Here is a 25,904-nt window from a genome sequence, read left to right on the forward strand (position 1 = left end):
ACCTAACCCAGGTTAGGTTATGTAGTTTTAAATAATTTATTTTTAATTTTTTGATTTTTATTCTATTAACAACAGCTGTATGTGGACACCTTTTTGGAGTAGAAATGCATATTAAAATATTTGTTCCAAATAAAACTAATTTTAATATATAAATTCAGTTAAATCATCGAACATTTGTATAACTTGCTAGTGATTTGCCTGACCCAAGCTTTGACTTGACTTGCTTGACAAAGCAGTGACTTGACTTGATTGTCACAACAATTGACTTGGACTTGCTTGAGACTTGAAGGTTAAGACCTGAGACTTGCTTGTGACTTTCACGTGTGTGACTTACTCCATCCTCTGGTAATTTGCATGTTTTGCTTATTTTAAAAACAAAGATAAATAAAAAAAGCTATTGTAATTATAAAAGTACATTTAAAAATATTAAATTACTCGTATCATGAAATAAGATTTGTCAACCCAACCTGTTCACTAAACATAAATATTTTGTATTTAATTTAGTTCTATCTAAATTATTTTTGTTGTTTTTAATGTGTGCAAAAGAAAATCATGCTTTTTTTGATAAATATCGTAAAAATTGTGACAATATCAAGAACAAGATATCACCCTACATGCAGATATGAATCTATTACGCTGCAAACACCAATACAAGCTTTAAGTTGTCAGTGACCATGCATAAGTAGGACCACGGCTAGCTGTGCATGAAATAATTTTCACTTTACGTTGGGCAGTTCTTTGCCTCCACATTAACATTTTTTGATGCAGAGCTAGCTGTGGATTATGCGTTACAAACAAGTATTGCATGATGCTTGAAAGCACACCTCATGTATGAAAAGTATTTGTACACTTGACAGGCAGCAAAAATATCACAAGAAAAGTCTGACGTGTACTACGGTTGGGTATTGTTTGGGTTGTTTAAGATACCGGTGCCAAACCGGTACTTTTAAAACGGTACCGGTGTCTAAATGGTGCCTGTACCGATAATTTTTTTTAAATATTATAAAAGAGAGCCACAAAATGATGGAAGACATTAAAGAATGTATTTTTATTTAAAAAAATGTTTACCATCTTCAAGGTTCAGCTTTATTTTGCTGAAATATGACCATATTCTCTGACTAAATATATAAGATTCAGCAGTTTGACAAGCGATCGAATCATAAGGCAATACACTGTTCATAACCGTATGAATCTTTGTTTGTGGATTGAAAACAAACACAGAAGAGAAGACAATGCTGAATAAAGTCGTAGTTTTTGTTATTTTTGGACCAAAATGTATTTTCGATGCTTCAAGAGATTCTGACTAACTAACTGATGTCACATATGATGGTAAGCAAAATTAGGTGGGAAAAGTGATAATAGCACAGTGATTTCACTAGGGGGGAAAATCCTAGTAAATTGCATTTTTGAAGTTAAAATAAACTTAGTTTGCATGTTTTTTTTGTTTATTTTTTTTTAAATACAAATAATTTTATTATAATAGTGATATTCTATATATATATATATATATATATATATATATATATATATATATATATATATATATATATATATATATATATATATATAAGCTATTAGGGGTGTGCATTGGCACTGCCTTCACGATTCGATTACGATTCACCAGGTAACGATTCGTTTCAATTCGATTCTACGATGCATTGCGATGCATCAAAATTCTACTGCACACAAGGCAAATTTTTCATCAGTCATGAGGCAATACAAGCAGATATTAAACAACAGATTTTATTGGCTGCTATGTGTCTCCTGTACCTTTGACATAAAAGTTATTAAATAAAATAAAATGTAATTAAAGAGCATATTGCAGGTTAAAATTTTTTTTAGATAAACATATAACCTAGTATGAAAATGCCATATGAGAAGGTAATGCAGGATTTAAAATGTTTTTAAAAGACATAAGAGCACAAATTTAGCAGATAAAGTGGCCGTTTCGTTGGCTGTTTGTAAAACCGCAGTTTTCTTCAACATCGCGTCATATTACGTCACGAGAGGGAGTCGTCTGCCAAGCTCTGCATTGGCTCAGTGCAGAATAGGTTGGTATTCTGTAGTAATCAGTGTATTTTCGGAAGTTTTTCTATTTAAATTTATCATTGTCATGGAAAATTATTGTGTCCAGCCTGTCAGGACATTAAGTCCACAGGTTTCCTAAAAAAAAAAGTTAGAAAAGCTGCATTGTGGCGTTTTGTGCAGGTGAAGAGACGGTACTTCACTTCTGCATCTGCTTTGACATACGCGGCGGTGGTGTGTGTGTTCACTTTACACCGCGGATTATCAGCGATATGATGAAGTTTAACATTGCAATACTCATGTAGTTAAAGGATAATATTAAATGATTTAATACTCACACGCAATGCTTCTTGGCTATTGTTTTTACATTAATCAATTTCAACATTGATTAATACAAAGTATGTAGGCTACATAAACACACATGCATAGTCTTACACTTTTAAAAAAAAAAGTCAGGAATTATGTGCTGATAATGTATATTTTATTCAAGCGTATATACATCGTTCACTCAAATACATACTCAAAACGTCATACATTATCACACTATCGACGGTGTATCGGCACAAAATAAACCCATTACACAGAATGAGTGAATAAAGGATCACAATAACACGTTATACTGTCTGTGGCTCGGCCGCGGCGGAGTGTGACGGCCGGTCGCGGATCCGTCAGACGATCAGCTCGGAGAAACCGCGTGAACTGAGCACCGTAACTGAGGCGATCCGGGCGAACACACACACACGAGCGTTCGCGTTAAACAGAGACTGGAGACTCAAACCAGAGACTCAATGTTGCTGCTAGCTTTAGATAGAAAACATTACTTGTGTGCAAATGATTTGTTGAAAAGCATAGAACAGCAGCCTTTTCAAGAGAAACAACCAGAGAGGGAGTGAGGGCGCACGTGCGTATGTATGTGTGTGTGTCATGGTGTGTGTGTGTGTAAAAAGGCACTGTAATGGTTGCAGCAACTGAGCTATAGCATAATAATACTCATACATCTAGCCTGTGACATTGTTGTGCATGATTTGGCAATAGGGGACAGCCATGCTGGTGAAAATCAAGCCGACTCCCGATTTTTTTTTATTTTGTAAGTTTAAAAAATATCGTGAGAGAGGGAGGTGTGAGAAACGTGCTCGGCTGGCCTGTCCCTTATTGTGTGTCATAATTGCATTGCTGTGGTCTGCCATATGAGTATTAATAAACATTTATAATTTCCTCAGCGTCCGAACTGCCATTGCGATTCATTGTTTTCCTATGGTTGAAAGTCACGGCACTCCCTCTCGTTATGTCACTTCCGGTTTGCGCAGTTTTAGATGCGGAAGTAAAATTTTCTCACAAAAACGACTCAAAAAGCCTTATTAGCGTATTTACAAGTATATTTTAAAGAAATTCTAGGTCCTACATTATTTTTCTATACACTGGAGTCTCTAACCTGCAATATGCTCTTTAAATTAAATGTAATTAAATTAAAATGTAATTAGTTAAAAATAAATGGTACAGGGTATTGGATATGGCATTTTCCAACATGAAAAAGAAAACATCATATTAGCGGCGTTGTCCATCACCAGCACAACACTTTTATCTGTAAGCTGCCATTCCTCTACAACATCCAAGAGTAGCCTTGCCACATGAGCACCAGTGTGGCTCTCATAAACTGCTCTCGTCTGCAGCACATGTGATATAGTTGTCCAATCCTTGCTAATATGTGATGTTATGGTTACATAGGACTCTGTTGTGACTGAGGTCCAGGCGTCACTTGTAATGGCTACACGTCTGGCTTTACATTGATTCCATTACCTTTGCTTTGGTTTCTTTGTACAATGCGGGAAGCGCGGAATCAGTGAAGGTAGCTCTTGTCGGTAGCTTATACCTGGGCTCAATTGTTTTAAGCATGTGGCGAAACCCCGCATTTTCTACCACAGAATAGGGTCGTAGATCCTTTGCTATACAACATGCCACCGATCGAGTGATCCTCTTTGCACTTTCGGAGTTGTGTGGCAATGTTGACACTAGCGACTCGTCAATTCTTGGCTGGGATGTGTCCGCTTTTCAAGCTTTGGGCGCGTTTTTAATAACCCATCTATTGCGGTCATCTCCCTTAGCCTCAGCCATCTTGCTTGTTGTTGTTGTTATTCTCCCGGAACCGGAAGTATTTGAAACTTCACAACTTTATCATCCGCCAGAAAATAAACAGTGACATAATTGATGTCGCATATTTGCCGCATCGATGCGGGGCATGAACGATTCAGCATCGCCGAATCGATTATTGTTGACACCCCTATCACAATGACCTACAACGTCCAATAGGAAAATTCAACTGCAGTTAGCGGTGTGCCGGTTTCAGAATTGGTGATGACGGTTATGATGCGAGTCAAATGTGACGGTTCGTAACATAACCGCCAGGGGTATGGGGTTCGTCTGTTATATCAACTTAATCGAAATGAAGTGCCACTATGCATGCAATCATCACAGCTTTCAGTTTGTCTACTGCATCAGATGTTGACGCCGCCCTCCCCAGCAGCTGGAATTTGTTTACTGATGCCATAGCAACTCTCAACGGCCACCAGGACTTATACAGTTTTATAAAAGCTATTTATTTGTTGTAATGTGTAATAATCATCTCAGAAAAAATAAATTATATTGTCAGGCGCAGTTGAAGTAGTTGATTGTTTGCTTACATGTGTAGGTTTAGGGACAGTGTCATTATGCCAACACTATCTTCATAACTTCTTACAAAATAAAAAAGTTTTTCCCTCTCTTGTCAACATTATTGCTTGGTGCATGTGAGCGTGGCGCGCGCTGTGTACGTCATATAAGGACGCACACTCGAAAGTAATCAGGTCAGGTCGTGTACATGGTGAAGCATGTTGGTGTATTTCCGTGCCAATTTTGCTAAGAGCTGATAGCGAGTTTCATTGTCTCTCCACCATGCTAGTGGATTAGCCGTAGAGTCAATTGGTTGTTTTTGGAGATAGCGGGTTAACTAGCGGTGTCAGCGCGCGCTCTGATCGGTATAGCGGCAGATATTTCAGACCACCGTTTATTAAGGAGATTATGATCTTCAAGATTTCTCTTCTGGGTGGGGGGTGGTGCACTCTCCCGGATCATCTCCAGCAGAAGCAGCCTCCGAAGAACCACTAACTCCGCCTCCGTTTCCCTCATCAGCTGATACAATTTCCCCCCGGAGTGCATCTTTTTTTTTTTTTTTTTATGTTTGTAAAAAATATTTTAATAACATGGTTTTGGCGGTTATATACTAACCGTCACACCCCTTACTGCAGTAGCCACCGTTCAACCTTAAGAGGGCAGCACTCAAGACGTTTTTACACCATATAATGTCAAAACTTTTACTCGAATCAATGACCAGCACTAATAAATTCCCAGTCTTGCAGATTATTAAAAAATAATAATAATAAATAAATAAATAAATAAATGTGAATTCTTTGTACAGTGTTTTGGCACAATGTTGAGGAATAAGTGCATCCACAGCGGAATAGAACAATAACGCAAAAAAAATTATATAAAAAAAATATATATAAATTAATTAATTAATTAAATAAATAAATAAATAAAATAAAAAAATAAAATAAAAAAACATACAATAGTATTCACAGCTTTTTCTCAATACTTTGTTAAAGCACCTTTGGCACCAATTACAGCCTCAAGTCTTTTTTTAAATAATACTAAAAGCTTGGCACACCTATTTTTGGGCAGTTTCTCCAGTTCTTCTTTGCAGGGCCTCTCAAACTCCACCTGGTTGGATGGGGAACATTGGTGCACAGCCATTTACAGATCTCTCCAGAGATGTTCAATCTGAGCCACCAGTGACATACACAGAGCTGTCATGTAGCCACTCCTTTGTTATCTTGGCTGTGCGCTTAGGATCGATGTCCTGTTGGAAGATGAACCTTCGCCCCAGTCTGAGGTCCAGAGTGCTCTGGAGCAGGTTTGTCTCTGTCATCTTTCCCTCTGTCTAGCCTCCCAGTTACCGCCACTGAAAAACATTCCCACAACATGATGCTGCTACCATTATGCTTCACTGTAGGGATTGTATTGGCCAGATGATGAGTGATGCCTGGTTTCCTCCAGACATGATGCTTGCCATTCAGGCCAAACTCTTCAATCTCCGTTTCATCAGACGAGAGAATTTTGTCAGAGAGACAGTCCTTCAGGTGCCTTTTGGCAAACTCCTGTCATGTGCCTTTTACTGAAGAGAAACACTCAGTTCTGTCAGAATATCATCAGATCTTGGTCACCTCGCTAACTAAGGCCCTTCTCCTTGATTGCTCAGTTTGGCCAGGAGGTCAGCTCTAGGACATGTCCTGGTGGTTCAAAACGTCTTCGATTTACGATTTACTTCTATTATGATGGAAGCCACTGTGCTCATTAGGACCTTAAATGCTGTTGTTGTACCCTTCCCCAGATCTGTGCCTCAATACAATCCTGTCTCAGAGGTCTACAGACAATTTCTTGGACCTCATGGCTTGGTTTGTGCTCTGACATACACTATTAACTGTGAGACCTTATATAGACAGGTGCATGCCTTTCCAAATCATGTCCAATCACCTGGATTTACCAGATGACTGGACTCCAAACAAGTTAGAAACATCTCAAGGATTATCAGTGGAAAATGGAGTGTCATGGCAAAGACTAAATAGTTATGTTAATTTTGACTTTTATTTTTAATTTGTTAATAAATTTGCAAAGATTTAAAACAAACTTCTGACATGTTGTCATCACAGGGTATTGTTTGTAGGATTTTGAGGAAAATTATTTTAATCCATTTTGGATTAACAAAAAATTAACAAAATGTGGAAAAAGTGAAGCACTGTGAATACTTTCTGGACGCACTGCATTTATATAATTTATTTTATATATAAATAACAATTTTTTCTTAAATATGTTTTTTTCTAATACAGCATGTGAATATTAATGATATAAGTACTATTATTCTAAATATTAACATTAAACGTTGCAGTATTATATAGATAAAAAATATATATATATTGCCATTCTCAGATGGCAAGCCCCTGTAAATCATTAAGGAATATGAGAATTTAACAAGAATAGTGAAGGAAAACGAAACTCTGTCATTCTGGAAATAACTTGCTTGGTGATGTTTGCAGGCAGACAAGGTCAGATAGATCCAGGTCAGTAAGATCATCACTTGAGGATAGTCTGTCTGCTTACTTAAACTGCAGCCCACACACTAAAATGTCACTTTGATTTAAATTACGGATACTTCCGAGTCTTCCCCAACAAAGCCTTATTTGAGCAGCTGAATTGTTCAAAATCTTGTTTCATTTGCAGACAATAAAGATAAAAGATGATTAGCATCAATAACTCTTTTCACAGAGTTAGCTATCTGTTCTTGCAGTTTCTCCAGAACATCATCTTTGTCAGGGTTTGTGTGTGCAAGTGAGAGATACACAGTAGGGAACACCTCTTAGACCCAAATGGACACCCGACTGATACCTAAGGTCAAAGGTCATGAGAAACATACAGAACAAAAGAGCTCTTGTGCGCAGTGAGAGAGAAGCGAGATCTCTGAGTGTGCAAGCCTGTGTGTGTGTGGTACTAGAGACGGAGGGTTGACCAGTTTGTGCACAGAGACACAGAAATGGTCACTTTTAATTAAAGGGGGGGTGTAATGCTGTTTCATGCATAATGAGCTAATTAATGTTTGAACCAATGAAAGGTGGCAAAGAAGGACTAAGGCCGTGTATCCACCAAAGCCTTTTTTCACACAGCTGGCTGGCGTTTTCAATTGTTTTCAATGGGAGCGCTGCGTTTTTAGAACGCCTGGAGCGCAACGAGGCGCTGAGCAAGTATTTCACACTCACGCGCTGAGCGCTCATCATTTTTTACTGGTCGCCGAGAGTTGAAGAATGTTCAACTTTGAGTAAAACGCAGCGCTCATCACTTTCACATTTCACTAAGCCGTCCAATCACAGTGGAGGAGGGGCGGGACAAACACAACACAGACCAACCGCCACAATCTGCGTGTCGTCATCAGATGAAAACAAGCAATAATAACGGAACAAAATTATTTAAAACAATATAGCCAGAGCATATACTTTACATTGGATCTGCTGCAGTTTTATATATAATCAATACAGAAACAAACAACATGTGAAATTAGTAAGACTTCCTCAGATTTTCGGTATCATTACAAGCAGAGTCTCACCTGAAGGAAAAAAATGCCAAAACACTCAAGTGCTCACAGCGAGGCGTTTTCAGCAGAGCGCCTAGCGTTTTCTGCTGGCTAAAAATGCTTTGGTGGTCACACGGCCTAATACTGCGTTCACACCGCACGCGAATGACGCGATTTGCACGAGTGATTTACATGTTAAGTCAATACAGAGATGCAGAATAGGCATTCTAAACGCAGGGCTCCAGACTATAGCTGAATATAGATGAGTGCCTGTGAATATTAAATCCTATTTAAATATTACTCTTGTATGATTTGCGTCTCTGCGTGAATGACGGGGGCACCACACTCGCTCGCTGTATTTTTCTTTCTTTTACGGCCTAGGGTCTTTTTAGCCTCTGCCATGGCACTATTTGAGGACATGAACACATAAACCGTCACTTCGTGAGAATTTACCATTTAATTTCAGAAAACTGTCATATCATCAACACAGACACTCAAAGGTCACGGCAACCCGGCCGTCAAAATGAACGTTAGATTTAAACGTGAATAAATTGACAGAATATATTAGGTTTGTAGTTGTCATTGTGGCCCACTTTAACACATTTGTGTGTTGTACCATTTGACAAGCATTAAAAATTATTGTTTTAACAGTCTAAACATGCATTTTCCATTTGTTCTTTCATGATTGTCTAGTTTTACAGTAGGCTAATGCACAGGAGAAATTATGAACAACCCAGCAAGAATAACCCAAAATAGCAAATCCATTAAAGGTCCTTTTTTCATTTGCTTTTGAAGCTTTGATTGTGTTTACAGTGTGCAATATACCATGAGATCATGTTTCGCGTTAAAAAAAAACAGTGTTTTTAACACAATTTACTTATACCTGTTACTTATTTATCTGTATACCGGTTTTCTCTGTCCTAAAAATGGCCTGATGATTTCCTTGTTCTATGAAGTCCCTCCTTCAGAAATACGTAACGAGTTCTGATTGTGCCAGTGGTTGCCGTGTTGTGATTGGACAGCAGCTTAGCGCACACTGCCTGGAAAGGTCCCACCTCTTACCATAACAGGAAGATGCACGCGCTCAATGTGCGCTCTTCTCCACGTGGGAGAGCAACAAGACCACGCCCCCTTTTTTGCGTATTCTTGTGGGCGGAGGGTTAGTCAAACTGTTCTAGTGACGTCATTACAGAAGGAAGTGCAGGTATGTAGTCCAAACCGGCCGTTCGCTGTAGGCTTTGAAAGGGAACTTCTGTTAAATAAAATATCTCGCTTGGCATTGAACTTTGAGCTTTATAATTTTACAGGTATTATTTTTGCTCTAATAGCAACATTAGACACTAACTAAAGTTTGAAAGATGGGATCGCGAAGAACAAGACCTTTAATGGTAAAAATTGACTACATTTTGGGTTCTCTCAACAGCCTAGCCTGCTGGGTTATAATGCCACTGGGTTAATTTAACCCAGCATGTGTTCTGTCCAATATTAACCCAGCGCTGAGTTGCCAATTGGGTTGTTTTTAACCCAGCCATTTTTTGTGCTAGCACGGATGACTCCTTATTCATAATAGTAAAATAACAAAATGTAGTTTTTAATTAGAAAATAGTATTTATGTAAAGCGATATATTCAAATAAAAAATACAACTCCTTGTAAGTGGAAGAGGGCTACCGTAAATCCTCTAATATTGGCCTCTATTCCATTAGCGGCCGGGTCTCCAACATTGGCCGGTCTCGCTGTCGCCGAAGGTAAATAAAGGCCGGTCTCTAATAGCGGCCAGGGCTATTATTAGAACCAACGTTTTTCTAGGCAGGCGTAGCCAGCGGACGGGCACAGGCTATGATGACAGGCCACCTCAGTTTACAAATATAATAATATTTGTTAAATAACAGTTATTTAAATTATTTAACATAATTACAAAATTATTATAACATCTCAAATACTGGAATAAATAAAAATTGTTTTTTACAGTCTATTTTTTTTATTTTATTTTTTTTTGCATGATGTTTGACAGCTGTGTTAAGGCAATAGGCTGTCTCATGTATGTGACGCGGCTAGCGCCTGTGACTTCATGAAGTGTGTTTACCTATTCACTTAGCCTGTAATTTGCAGTTGTGTGATAGAGAAACAGCAGCGATGCAAAATTCTATAAAAAGGGACTTTAAAAAAAATCACGTTGACGTGGGAGAACCCATCCATCAGGCCGCAAGTAAAGTTAAGACTTTTCAATTGCCTGCGCAAGGATGAGAACAGACGTACAGCGGAACATGAGGAGGACGAAGAGGACCTGTACAATAATGAACTTGTTGTAGAGGCTGGTGCGAGTGTTGAGGAGTTTACAGGGAGAGATGAAGAGGAGGAGGAAACTGAGGAGGACGAGGAATAAACAAAATTGGAGGATTTTTTTTTTTTACTTCAAACCAAACGAGACAGGAATGGTTAAACTTTGGAGCGGTAAGGTGTCTGTTGCCTTTGGTTATGAATCAATCACCGTGTATGGTTAAGTGTTTACAATGCACTTCTGGTAGCCTATGTTTGCTACGTATTTGTTACCATACATCTACACTGGAAAATTTGTTGTTAATGTTCTGTATGCATACCATAATGTTATGGTAACTACTTTTTCAATAAATGAACCTAGTATTTTATAGGTTGAAATAGATGTTATGGTAGGCATCACGTGACCGCAGTATTGCTGTAAAACGGTAACCGTCCCAGTCCTGCTGCTTTCCATACTCAACTTACAAAAAAGTGTAACTTGAGCAACGATGACATCAGAAGCAAGTGTTTTCACTTTCTACAAAAGTTGAATATGGAAGGCAGTCCCCCAAAAGCTAGATATTTTACTTTATAAAGTTTTAAATATGATATTTTTATACACAAAGCCATAGATTCCAAATTGGTACTGAATTTTAAAAAAGTGTGACACTTTGAGCGCTGTTGAGCGGAATCGTAAACAACTCTGATTGGCCATTGTGCTCACGCGCTCATTAAATATGTCTGTGATTGGCTATTATGATCAGCGCTTCACAAACATGTTGTAAAAATACATCAATTTTCACGGAACGCTTGCACAGATACACACAGAGCATTTGAATGCAGGTGTCTATCAACCTACCGGTCCGCTGGTCGACGCCTGCTTGTGCTTTCAAACGCTCCTGCTCCCACTTTCAAACACTTCCATGTTCTTTCAAACCGCTGCCGTGCGTTGATTATTGTAGAAAGAATAATGTCATATACACCTAGGATGGCTTAAGGGTGAGTAACTTATGGGATCATTTTTGGGTGAACTATCCCTTTAATTAAGCAAAATAGCAGATATTTTTAAACCGCATTTCAAATGTAGGACTTCTAAGCTGTCCTAGGTTTAGGGGGTTCGAGAGACACATACTTAATTTTTAGGAGTCTTTAATTTTTGTGTTAGGAGCAACATTTAGCCTTAAAATTACCCTAACTTGTCTGATAGCCCAGGGGTCGCTTAATCAATTGAGAGATGTTCCCCTTTGATTGGCTACGCTACCTATAGTCATTCAATCAGTGTCACCTGATACGCGTGTATGGTTGAGATTCATATTAAGCATCTAACAGGAAAAGATTAAGTATGTAATCTCTCTGCACAAGCCCAACACCTCGCTTCAGAGTCATGAAGCTAACCATTAGTCATTTTGTCTTTTCCAGCTGAGCTGACATGCATTACAGAATAAACTTTCTGCAAAATGACAGATCACATTAACTCTAAGATATCAATGAGATGGCCCAAAGCAGCTCAAATACACCAAAAACACGCATAAACACTGACTAAATAAATTTCTTCTTATATCACAATTTTTATTTTATTTTATGTAGCTGGGGTTAGGGGTTAGCAGGAGGCATTTTATACCTTGATCACTAATAAGACAGCATCACAGGGTCCTGACACATGAATGACCCATCACAGTCTACTGGTGTTGAGGTCATTGTGGGTAACGACAAAATGGGCTATAACACCTAAAAGAATGCTGCTTAATTGGCACTTCACCCATCTTTGCTCATTGGCACTCATCTTCTGCTCTAACACATTAAACGTGCACTCAGTAACTTTGTTAGTCCCCGTTATTAAAAGCAATTTTGGCAAAAAAGCCAAAAACAGAATAGTATTTTTTGTCCTTATTATTCATTCCAATATTTTTGGACTATGCAGTTCATTGTTGTTTATAATTAGATGTACGATCAAGAAGTCTTAAACACTGGAAAGGCATATATTAAATAAACTTCCTTGGGAACTGAATGTCAACAATGACATGTTAAAGTATCATTGTAATCATAAAATAACTTTCAAAAGTGCTTTTAATTTGTCTATGTAAAACTTTTAATAAAACATAAAATGAAGGAGTGCACCTTCATATGGATCAAAATGACTTGTAATCTAGCATATTGTTTCAAAACATTGAGGTGGCACAGAAACTAGTCACAGCCTGCCACCTAGTGGCTAATAAGAGCATTTCATACATCTCTGCACTAGGGATGGTTTAAAATGAAAATTCAGTCATTTATTGACACTTATTGTTCTTCCAAACCCTTTATTTTACTTGTTTCTATGAAACACAAAACTATTTTAAATATTTAAATCATTTCACACAGTTCCTTACATGCATTGACAGCTCAGAATGACTCTATCTGTCAAGGTCTAAAAAGAACAATAAAACAAAAAAAACATAATACCATAAAGTATAATAAAAGTAGTCCATATCACTTGTCTGGAGGGGTTGGAACAACAAAAGCTAGTAAACAATGACATTTTGGGTTAACTATCGCTTTCAGAGACACTTGAAGCACATTTTCCTAAGTTTTTCACCCTAGCTAACTGATTTAAATAAGGCAATATCAAACGATTCTCAACATAACGCCAACTATGACACAATCACTGGGATCATTAATGTGTACGCCCCTAACATTTGTATGCCAGCTAATGTTCATTGTCTGGCAGAACTGATGGAGCCGAATCATCGGGAGTTCAGGTAAACAAGCGTCACCCGAGGATAGCGATAACAGCAGATCATTGAAATAAATGTTATGATCCAGGTTGTGCAGGGGATGTGAAGACTTTTCATACCCTTCCCACAGATAAAAAATGTTAACAGTCAATGTGATATTTATTCACAATCGGATACCGCAACAATTTAATTCAAAGTGCTCAGCCCATTTACCACAAACAGTTTTTCTAACCTAAATTAGCCTAAATTTCATCAGATTGGACTTTTAAACCGATTGCAGTGCACCAGGTAAACACACCTAGTGTTTCTGTCAGCTTTCTGTATGGCAGCTGCCGAACTTCCAGTGAATTCAAGATAATTTATCATTAGAGATGCACTAGTGCTCAACACTGAGACATGCCAGTGAAAATAAGAAACTAAGGGATAATTATTATTGTGCAAGAGAAAAGAGAGGAAAGGAAGAACAAACTGAAAACTTATATTTAAAAATTCCACTATGGATATATCCCAAACAGAATTTTGTAACAAGTAAAAAAAAAAAAAAAAGTATATTAACACTCAGTTTCAGTCAATCTTGAGTACCTATAGAGTAGTATTGCATCCTTCATATCTCCGAAAAGTCTTTAGTTTTATTATATTTTTAAAAGAAATATGGGCTGTACCGAGTCTTTCCAGAAAAAAAACGAGCGGCTGGAGGCGTATCGTGTGGGCGGAGCTAAAGAATGACGTCAAGCAGTGACGTCTTCAAGCGTGGAGAAACCCATGGCTATCGATCCAGAATCAGATTCGGAGGCTGAAATAAATTGAACAGGAACAACAGCAACAGCAGGACGTCCGTCTCTGTGGTATGTACTGTATTTAGTGACCTGTCAACATTTGTGTTTGTTTACTCGCAGTTTATGAGGACATGATTCGGTTTATGGACTATTGTATGCGACTAAACCTTAGCAGTAGCAAGCAAAACGGTTTTGCACGTCAGACTAGTGTAATGTACATAGAACAACAATGGAGTAACCGTTAGTGCATTTGAATGACGAAGCACGCGATCGTGTCGTTTACTGATGTTTACTCACGTGATAATAGCCAACAGCATAGACATTTGAAGCAGTTTTACTCACCGGCTGCTTCCAAAGCAGGACCGAACCTTTATCGCTGGGACCGCTCCGTCAAAAACACACTTCTTTGGTATGATTTGGTGAAGTCCTGTGACAGCAGTGACCATGGAAATCCACTTTGCGACACGACTGAAGCAATGTTGTGAAGCTTTCCGTCATTTCTGCGTTCAAATCGGTTCAAATGCAGCGCTGCCTTCCCGGAATGCTGTGCTGAAGCGTTGAAGTCGCTTAAATGTCAAAGTGGAGGAATGAAGAGGAGCGCGGCGCGGACTATAACGACATAAGTGTTCATGGACGACTGGATCTGCACCTGAGCGAGTGTTTATGGGCGTGCATTTCCTCTCTCACTCTAGTCACGCGCGCGCGCACCCTACCGGGAGAAGAGCCCGTACGGCCCATACAAGGACCTTCCGCTCTGTTCACGTCAAGCCGACCCATACTCGAAAAAAACTCTCCAAAACTTGTGAGAAACCGGAAGGAGTATTTTTGACACAGAAGTACTCCATCAAACATCCAACATTAGTTTTTGAAACTTTGTCTACGTTTAGGATTGGAATCCAAGTCTTTAACAGTGTAAAAAGCTCAGTATGCATGAAAACGGCATTTCACCCCCTCCCCCTCCCCCCCCCCCCCCCCCCTAACCTTCAGGGGAAAGCAGGGTATGTCAGATCGGTTTTTAAAAGAACCTCAACATTGTCAAAGGCTACAGCACTGAAAATCACCAAAAATACTTAAAAGCAATTTATTTAAAAAAAGATTGAATCAATTTAAAGCTACACTGTGATATTTTCCCCCATCTAGCGGTGAAAAGGTATATTATGGAGGACCAACCCTGCACAAATTAAAAATAAATAAATGAATGAATGAATAAGTAAATAAATGAATAAATAAAAAAATATATGTAAATTAATAAACACATAGATAAATAAATGTGATAATAGGAAAATAAATAACAGAATAAACGACTTGATTAAATAAATATGATTCATTTTTAATCAAATAAAATGGTGTATTATCTTTCCCTTAATTTATTATTTTCTGCTTTTATAAAAATATATATTTTTAACTTTTATTTATTTGTTAATTAATTTTAAAATTCATTTTTATATTTATTTTTACATTTATTTTTCCCACATGTATTTATTTTTACATTTATTGATCGATTGATTCATTTCTTTTTCTTTTTCCGTGTGCAGCATGGAAATGAGGAGAGCGGTCCTTGTGTAGCTTCAGCACATCATTGGTTGAGAGCTCACCAGTCTCTGAAGCTCACGCTCGCAGAATCAGACCAGCTGAGGAGAGTTGTGAGTAAATGACGGCCGCATAGTTCTTTCACAGACACTAAACAACGTATCAATGTTTCCAGCAGTTTGACCCATTGAGAGATACGTTTCAATGGTACTTATCAGAAGAAAGTGCGATGGACTTGTCCCACCTTACTACCATCTGACTCGCACGGGTTTTGAATGTGCTGGGACATACAGTGTTTTGCAGCGTGTCTAAAAAATTATCGCGGCAACATTTCAGTCTTCACTTCCACATCCATATCTGAATATAACTCTCCTAAAACATCGATAAGCACATCTAATTTTGACAACAGTAATTTGATGCGTTGTTTTCGACTTCATTCGCTAAGTAGCGCAACTCTCTAACTAACGTTAGCTGTTAGCTGACTAACGTCCGCCATAGTATACACATGCAAGAGCTGATCTTACAACCTGTCGAGGTCAAAATCACTACTATAAGGACCACTGGAACTTCTCTCAATGGGTCAAACTGTTGGAAACATTGATACGTTTGTTTAGTGAAAGAACTATGCAACCGTCATTTACTCACAACTCTCCTCAGCTGGTCTGATTCTGTGTGCGTGAGCTTCATAGACTGGTGAGCTCTCAACCAATGATGTGCTGAAGCTACACAAGGACCGCCTAAACGCATAAATATAAAAATGTATGTAAAAATAAATGTTAAATGTAATTAACAAATAAATAAAAGTAAAAAATATATTTTTTTATAAAAGCAGAAAATAATAAATTAAGGGAAGGATAATACAAAATTGTATTTGATTAAAAATGAATCTTTTTTTATCAAGTCGTTATTCTGTTATTTATTTTCCTATTATCACATTTATTTATCTATTAGTTTTTATTAATTTACATATGTGTATATTTATTTATTCATTTATTTACTTATTCATTCATTCATTTTTAATTTGTGCAGGTTTGGTCCTCCATAGTATATGACCATCCAGTGAATAACAGTTTCTGTTCCTCTCAATTCTGATTTCGTTTTAACTTTTCGTTTTAGTCGATTTAGTCCAAGATTAACATGGCAATCCCCCTCTTCACATTTGACATTCGACACGGTGCCATCGAGCTTGGATTTATGGGTATGTCCCTCTTTGGCTAATGTACTTACAAGATGGAGCAGCAACATGGCGACCACCAGCATTCAAACCCCTCACCCGTATGTATTTTCAATGGCATATTATAAACTTACGAGAATACTTTATTACTTGAAAGAAGTAAATATACATTAATGAGCAGATATATTTTTGAAAGAACTGTGTTTTAGCTAAGAATAAACTAAAAAAAAGTTACAGAGTGTAGCTTTAAGGAATCCTCATTGAATGAAAGTATCACTTTCTTTAAAGGGGGGGATTGTACTGACCCAAACATTTGAATTGCAGTGTGTATAACCTATAATAAATTAATTATCAATAAGCATATTAGGCATAATAATCAGCATTAAAATTCAGGGAAGACAATTGGACTACAATTTATTTGATGGGGGCGGTAGGGGTCAGCGGACCCAGTGTTGCCAACTTGGCGATTTTGTCGCTATATTTAGCGGCTTTTCAGACCCCTCTAGCGACTTATTGTCAAAAAAGCGACTAGCGACAAATCTAGAGACTTTTTGGACAAACTTCAGCTACTTTAGTTTACAAATGTCGCCAGTACTGTCCTGCAAGCGCGAGGTCTTTTTTCCCCTCTGCCGTCACACACACCTCTCTCTGCGTCTGCCCTGTTCAGTGAATGGCTGAGGGGAGCTGCACGCGCCTACAGACAGCAGCTGACAGACGTGAATGAGCGAGCTACACATATGAGCACACAAGGTTGCCATCGATTTCTCACTTAATGTTATCTGCTTATTTTGTTTTATATTTGAATAAATTAGTTATGATGAGTTCCATCTCTTGTGCTTATCACTTATATTACTCACTATCACAGAGCTTTAGTTCATGCAGTTTCTCAATTCAAATTTTACACATATAATTTTTTTCACTATATCATATATTGTATGACAAAAATGTATAGGAAATGAAAACATTTATTGGACAGTCGGCTGTATTATACTATTGTAAAATATAGTAAATGAGCACGGATTAGGAGAGAAAAAACGTCAGGCAGACTGAACGCAAGGACGGCGTGGTGACGTCACTAATATGCTAATTAACGCATGGCGTCATCTAGCGACATTTAGCGATTTTTTGGGCAGGCTTTAGCTACTTTCCTTGGAAAATTAGTTGGCAACACTAAGCGGACCTAGAGAATGGGTAGGGGTGCTGGCCCAAACCACTGCTCTATGTAGATATCAGAGAACTATTTAAAATATTGTTTCAAATCATTCTAGGGCACCTTTAAATACACAACTTACCTAAGTGAGAGGGCGTCTGTCAAGTCTTCAATGCGTCAAGTCTTCGATAGGTCTCACTTTCTCCTCTGCAAAGACAAAGCAAATGCGTCCTCGTTGCTGCACAAATACCCAAATGACTAAAGACTCAACATAAAAAGAAGCTATAGCAGACACCATTAACAAATACAGGTCTGAAAACAGATGTAGTACACCTTTCAAGGTATTTCCCCATCTGAATCTCAACAGTTCATTTAATTATTAGATTAACGTTAGATTACATTCAACTGTATTGTAATTGTGCAGAGTTCAATTAACTTATTTACAGACCCAATAAAAAGCAGTTAGCATCTAACCAGAAGTGCCAACAGCAATAATCTAACTTATGAGGTAGAGAAAGTAGTAACGTTATACATAAGTTACCAGCTCAGTGCGCATGGGCAAAGAAAAGTGGACACAAGGCATCATTTAAACATTCTATGATCATACATGTTTCTGTGTATAACATATTTAAAAAGTAGGGTTTACCTGCAAAAAGTAATATTTTGGTCCAATCAAAATGCTTTCCAGTTAAACAAAAAAAGGCGGGATGCTAGCCGTCAGTCGATGACAAAACAAGAGTAGTAACAGTTATCCCAACTTGCTTTATCAAAAATAGGTATCATTTGCTATATCCAAAACTCCGGACTTGTCCATTTAATGGACTACAACGATAGCAACTTTTTAATTATCATGTTAAATTTTTGTTGGCATACTGAATCGAGAGTTTAGAGAAGCTGACTGCGAAACGCCACCCGTTATCGTTACTCACCACAAGCTCGTACCTGCCTCGTGCACATCGTGACGTTTGCAGCGAACGGCCAATCCCATCATGATAGAGACTGCGTGGTTTATTTTTCCCTCATTTTTCCTCTAAAAGAAATATGTAAACAGCTAAACACATTTACACATTAAATGATTATTGTGAACAAAATAAATCATGCATTAATTTTAGAGGGAGAGATTCAAGGAGAGGAACTTGATGAAAACGTGTATTCGCATATCAGTCACAGATCTAGATGTTGTCAATGGATATTATCAAAACAATTTGTTGATATAATTAATAATAAATACGATATAGGCTACTGATAAAATATTAGAAAATATAATTTAAACTTTAGTTTCAACTCACCCCTAACAGGCAAGACCATTAGTAGGCTAATTGCAAGAGATAGGCCTACTAACGTATTATTATTATTTGTTAGTAGCCTACCCTTTACTCAGTAATTTCAGTCAAAGAAAAAAACTCTTCGATGTTGGATGACAAAATATTTATTTGCAAACATGCTTTACAAACGTTACGCATTAAAATAAGTTGTAAAATAAATGTCAACAATCATAGCCTACTTAAAAAGATAGTTTCGCGGTGGAATGCAATTTTTTACTATGAATGGATTAAATTTGCATTTTCTTTTTGTGCATGCAAGGATCAATTGTAAGCTTCTGAAATGCCCGAACATTCAATTTGAATAACTTGAAATAGATCAGATGACCTGAATGAAAGCAGATAACTAAACATAAATTCCAGGCAGGACCAAACAGCAATCAATACTAATAGCTAACAATCTGTAATATCATAATTTTTTACCCTTATGTTTCTTATGCGTTTAGATTTTGTGTATGTATAAGTTTCCTCAATCATTGATCAGAAATGGTAAAACATGGGTGTCTAAGTATACACTCCTAGGGAAACGATTCATAAAAAATAAAAATCAATGAAGCACTTTGGTTCATAATATACTTCATTTCAAAATAGTCAAACGAATTTGCACACATAGCATGCATCTGAAAAATTATACAGTGACAATATTACCTCTCAGTGAGTCAAACATGGTCTGGATCAGCTTTCGACGAGCTGTACATTCAACCCTCTGTGGTAATTTACACACTGATAGACATGATGGGGTAGTTGTGTGTTGCCATTTTTGGAAGAACAAGGATCTATTCATGGTAGACTTGTGGTAATAGCAGACAAGGGCAATTTAATAAGGTAAGCAATTTATTTGTCTAGCATATGAACACTCAACCACATCTCCACTCACACTTACACTGGGTTGACCAAATAAAAATCATAAAGTTCATAAGGTCATCTGTGCCAAGATAAATGTCTCATTTAAATTAATGATTAGGAAGCATTTAGAAGGTTAAATACTGTTGCGCTGGAAAATACCAAATGAATAAAGAAAGATTTGTCTCAGACTCCCTGTAATCAGAAATGTTTGAAAGGAATAGTTCACCCAAAAAACTAAACAAAAAAAAAAGACAATTCTGTCATCATTTATTCCCACACGTGCCAGTCTTGACTATTACTTTCTTCCAAGGGACACAAAAGCAGAAATTTTGGACTGGTCTTTATAAGCAATTACAATCAAATGATTGTAAAATAAGCTTAATGTGCAATAGTAGGCCTACTCTTTAAAATCTGCTGATGTCATATGATGATTTGTGCATTACACATTGCCAAAGTTGTTATTCAATGATTTCTTGCCTCTGGGTGAAACGGAACCGGATCATTGAGTTGAGGCCATTTATTGATTTATTAAAAAAAAAAAAAAAAAAAAGATCTCAAAAGAAAAATATACTAGTGGTCATATGCAGTCAAGTCATTTACTTTGATTATTTTGAAAAAGAGAACTGGTTTATACCATTTACATATACAAAAACATATTGAATGCATAGCCTTTCTAGCAAAATTCCAAACATATAACAGAACGACTTAACACGGCTAAAATCAGCAACCACTGATAACTGGAAATTCTTCTCTTTCAAAATATTAGACTGTAAAAAGAAAATGCATTCTTTTTTTTAAATGGATCCTATACTTTTGATCTGCCATTTCTGTTGCTTTCCCCTGTTTGTTCATTTGGGATGTTTACTATACATTTGCAATGGGGGTTTTTATGCAATGACTATTTAGTCCACAAAAGAGTGGCTTAAATATTATTAAAAAATTCAGCTCTGAAAAGAAAATTTGGGTGAACTATCACTTTATTGGTTCCAACATTTGTCCTCTGGCAAGACTCATTTAGGCAAGAGATCAACTCTTAAATGCAAAAATAATTAATAAGAATAAGAAGAAATAAAATAAAAACAGCAACATCATAAAACATGTCAAAAACATTATGGTAGATCTAAGCTTGCACACCCTTGGCATGTTTGGCCGAGCCTAACGTCTACATTTATTTTAAAGTTATTACATTAGATCAGCACATATTGAAAACTATGCCAAAAGTTCCATAAAGCTCATTTGATTGTGCAATGCACTGCACACCTCATTATGCATGCCTCCTCCTTATCATCATTAAATGTCAAACCATGGGTGGGCTAAAATAGTTATGAAGTTCAGGGAACACAGATGGCATATTACAGTAACCGTAACAGATATGCTTATGTAAGTGCTTGGAGTGGAGAAAAACACTGCATTATAGTGATTTATATCGTCATTTGCTATGGCTTGATTTCTCTATTCCAATAACAGGAAATAACAAACAAAAAACCTGAAGCACCAACATCTCTTTACAACTATCTTATGAATATATAAATAAATGCAATTATAATTATTCCATTTAAAGGTGAAACACATCAAATGGATTTTACTATGTTACTTAGTATATACAGACACATTATGCATTAATGTACAATTCTTTACATTGTTTAAGCATTCTTTCCTGTTTGGTTTGATTTTTCAAGTGCTCAGAAAGTAAAGCTTGCCTTACAGCAATGCGTTCCTTAACAGCTGCACATAACATTATTTAAGCTGCTGCTTAAGAAGTTGTAACCATTTGTGGCATTGTCTTAGAATGTTTGATGATGCCTTAGTAGGTTTATGTTCCGTTTTGCAAAATCGTTCCTACATGCAAAAAGTGTGACAGTACACCGTTAAATACGGTCTCCAAATAAGCCCTAACTAACAGTCCTCCCAAAGTGTCCTATAGTTGCAAAGTGTTTAAAAGTAGCAGCATGACAGCAAGGCACAGGACGAATGTGCTGTCCACCAAATCCATTTCTAAACTACTTTAAAGCTGCTTCGCAGTCTATCTGATTGCCAGATTATATTCTTGTGCTTTCAGGAGGTTGGTGAGTGGGCTTGTAGAAGGTGTAATTGGGAAATCTTGATGCAAGAGGTTGTGCACGTCTGCTTGATTCACAGTGTAACATGGAGAAATCTCGTTCCCCTACAGAGTCTAGTAAAATGGAGTTTACAAAGGGTGCGGAGACCCAACCCGAGTCCAGCGGCATCCATTTTGGAAGTGTTGGATGATGACTCTTCAACTTCGCACACACAATTTCCAGGAATCCTGAGTTTCTCTCTGTGTATTAAATCCTGTGTATGAAGTATGTCTTTGAAGCGCTCAGATTTTTAGTTACGCCTGGGCTACAGTTGGAAGCAAGAGTTCTGCCGCAGCTTAACTGGTGTTTAAGCACATTATGGAAATCTTTAGCAAATATTTCTGCTCTTATGCTGTATATATTAAGACAGAGTCAATGAGGTGTACTGTAGCAGTGCAAGAACGTGGCTATGGAAGCATGAGCTTTTTATAGTGCTATAATGCAGGTCTGTAATGATGTGACTGTAAGCTACGTCTTTGTTGCCTTTGGAGGAAGAGCAGTGAAGATAAAGTTGCAGCGCCTCTCAGTCCTGCAGCAGCGTTTCTCTCCAGTTAAAGCTGTGATTGGGTCCATGGGTTAGTGGAAGGATGGGTGGGTCCACAAGCTGCCAAACGCCTGTCTCACCCATCTCTTCACAAGCACAAAAGCCCAAGTAAGGTATCTGTGAGAGAAAATGGAAGGGGGGGGGGGGGGAGAGAACATCTAGAATGTTTATCATATGATATATACGAGGTAGAGTGCACAGCGTAAATGAGTAACCCCTCTGAAACATAATAAATTCAGCAATTGCTCTTTACATGTTAGAGGTGTTTAAAAATATAATGCTCCAGCAAGTCTGCTAGACCAATTATCAAAGAAGGATGTTAAAATGATTGAGGAAAATAAGAGTTTCTTATCAAAGTGATAAAATGTTTTGTTGCACAAATGAGTACATCTTCTCTGGTGTCAATTTAAGGCAATTTTGATCACCAGATAAATATGTTTAATCAAAACATTTAAGGACAAGTCATTTCTTGACCATTAAAAGTGTCATATACCCCACTGAATCATTCTCAGACTTAATGCTGACAACAATTTAAAGGGATCGTTCATCCTGAAATTAAATTAAAGCCATCTTTTACTCACCCTGCTGTTGATTCAATGCCCTATGTCCTTCTATCTCTTTCGGACCTCAAAAGCAGAAATTAAAAAAATAGTGGATAGCGAACAGGTTAAAACTTTACAAAAATTATACAAAAGTATGACGCAATTATACATTGAGACCCATGCCATATATGGAAAGTGTCCAGGAGGCAAACTTTAAGGTTTTGGGAGAAATAAACTATTATTCAGTCAAAACACTGAGCTCAGCCATTACATTCCTGTAATACTAGTACGAACCGTCAGTAGTAGGCACGGCCATAGACAGTAAAAGAAATGGACCGAGCGATCCCATTGACGTCAACGGCTAAATAATGAAGTCAACCTAGGGGCACTCACTTCCTGATGGCTGAGCGAACTGCGCAGGCTCAGACGGAGCTGGAGGACGTAGATGTGACGTGAGCCTCCTGTCTGAAATGGACTGCATTTATATAGTGCTTTTATCCAAAGCGCTTTACATTTTTGCCTCACATTCACCCATTCATACACCGACGGCGATGTCAGCCATGTAAGGCGCCATCCAGCTCGTCGGGAGCAGCTGGGGTTAGGTGTCTTGCTCATGGACACTTCGACACTTGGTCAAGTGGAACCGGGGATTGAACCACCAACCTTCTGGTTTGTAGACAACCTACATGAACCACTGGGCCACTGCCGCCAAGTCTGACAGCTGTAGGTCTTCTAGTAGATGTGGAAAGTGAAAGCTGAATCACGTTGTTTAAATATTTTCTCCCGTTGCTTTTAGCTCACTATGGGCTTCTCCCCATTCTTCCCCCTTAACTTTATCAGACTTTATGTCTCCACGTCCCCCCGACTGTCTCATAGACAGTAAAAGATTGCCTGCGAGCGTCTCCTCAGGTCTATATGGTAATTTCTCAACTGTGCGACAGAGTCGCGTTGGTTATGACGCAATCGTTAGCCTATTTTTACAAAAACAGCTTCTGCGGGGCGATAGTGTAAGATACAAGGTAATGGAGCCTTTTATGCATTGTCGTGTTTCTTTAGAAATAAACAATGGACAAATGGAGTCTTTAAACGTCTCAGATGTAAAGTTATTCACTGTCAAAGTGACTCAAAAATGAATGGGAGTCAATGGGATGCTAACAGCAGGTGATGGCTTGGTTAGCAATGGCAGCCCCTAGGGGTGGAACGCTTTCCGAGCGCTAGATTACCCCCTTGGGCATGGCGCTCATGCTCACGCACTGTTGTCATGACAACCGGTGCACAATATAAACTTCAGTAGGTTTTATTATTAGTATTGTATTATTTCTTATCATATAGAAAAGACGAGAGTCGCGTTTTTTATTATTGAGCCTAACTTTTTGTTTTTATTTTGTGTGTTTATCATGGGTGCCATGACAACAGTGAGTGAGCATGAGCGGTTTGTACTAGGTTAGTCGTTACAGGAACGCACACAGAGTAATGGCTGAGCTCAGTGTTTTGACTAAATAATAGTTTATTTCTCCCAAAAACTTATAGTATGCCTCCTAGACACTTTCACCGGTCTCACTGTATCATTGCGTCATACTTTTGTATAATTTTTTTAATGTTTTAACCTGGTCGCTATCCACTGCCATTATAGGAAGAACCACGTGCTGCTTTTGAGGTCCGAAAGGGATAGAAGGACTGGACATAGGGCATCGAATTAACAGCAGAGTGAGTAAAATATGGCTTTAATTTCATTTCAGGGTGAACTATCCCTTTAACCAGAGAACTGTCAGGAGACTTATTTCTTTGCAGCTTGCACACAAAAGGATTACCAAATCACTGTTTTGGGTGTGAAAATATAACAAAAGTAACAGAAATTCCAAAACAATGGACTTGTTACAAGGCCACTGAATTAATCAGGCTTTATTGTAAGCTTTCATTTAGTCAGAAGTGTTTTTTTTCCCCTAGGCAAAGAGTAAGAGAAATTTCAAGTGAGTGTTACAGAGCCAGGAAAAGCTATGAAAAGATGAGTGTTTATCTCACAGAGTAAGATGCAGCCTGTGACATGCATGGTTCTTGTCCACACTACAACTACCTACTGAAGCCAAAACACAATAAAGTCATTTAGCTTTTTTCAAGGAACATATTTACAAAATATAGACTTCTGGGAATCCATACTCTGGTCTCATGAGACAAGTCAATAATTTTGGATCTAACAGATCTAACATTCTCCCAAGGTGAAAACCCTTCTGTGGACATGTATTTAATCCAGTCTTAACACTCTTAAGCACCTGTGGGGATTTTGTAGAAATGAGTTGAGCAACACTCCCCATTAAAAATCAGGGCATTTAAGGAGGTCATCATCCAGGAGTTAAACAGGACAGATGTGACAATTTATCATGAACTTGTACTCCCCATGCCAATCAGAGCAGAATACTTAAATTTATGGAGGACATACTAAGTGCTAGGATATTATACATTTGTTGAATGAAATCTAAAGTGTACTCATTTCTGCAATCCTTCATTTAAACAAAATTAGCTGATTTATTTATTTAATGGATATTAATGACTTAATGGATATTAATGATATATATATATATATTACACACACACTCACCTAAAGGATTATTAGGAACACCTGTTCAATTTCTCATTAATGCAATTATCTACTCAACCAATCACATGGCAGTTGCTTCAATGCATTTAGGGGTGGGGCTCCTGAAATTCAAAATGAATTTCAGAATGGGAAAGAAACGTGATTTAAGCCATTTTGAGAGTGGCTTGGTTGTTGG

General features: G+C 37.7%; 1 protein-coding gene and 1 long non-coding RNA gene across 2 annotated transcripts in view; both read right to left on the minus strand.

Moving 5' to 3' along the window:
* LOC137071131 (uncharacterized) overlaps window positions 1–18,464 on the minus strand; it is a 68,085-nt gene extending 49,621 nt beyond the window's left edge. The window contains exons 1-2 of the long non-coding RNA XR_010904392.1: window positions 18,427–18,464; window positions 17,923–17,987 (exon numbers count right to left, since the gene is read on the minus strand). This is a non-coding gene — a long non-coding RNA (uncharacterized lncRNA). The remainder of the gene's footprint in view (window positions 1–17,922; window positions 17,988–18,426) is intronic.
* Window positions 18,465–19,193: 729 nt separating this feature from the next.
* Window positions 19,194–25,904, minus strand: part of ubash3ba (ubiquitin associated and SH3 domain containing Ba) — a 45,933-nt gene continuing 39,222 nt past the window's right edge. Inside the window, exon 14 of the mRNA XM_067438834.1 lies at window positions 19,194–22,708. Coding sequence (XP_067294935.1) covers window positions 22,571–22,708 — 138 coding nt within the window. The 3' untranslated portion in view covers window positions 19,194–22,570. The remainder of the gene's footprint in view (window positions 22,709–25,904) is intronic.

The sequence above is a fragment of the Pseudorasbora parva genome, chromosome 3 (assembly GCF_024679245.1).
Source record: "Pseudorasbora parva isolate DD20220531a chromosome 3, ASM2467924v1, whole genome shotgun sequence".
NCBI classification, from domain to species: Eukaryota; Metazoa; Chordata; class Actinopteri; order Cypriniformes; family Gobionidae; genus Pseudorasbora; species Pseudorasbora parva.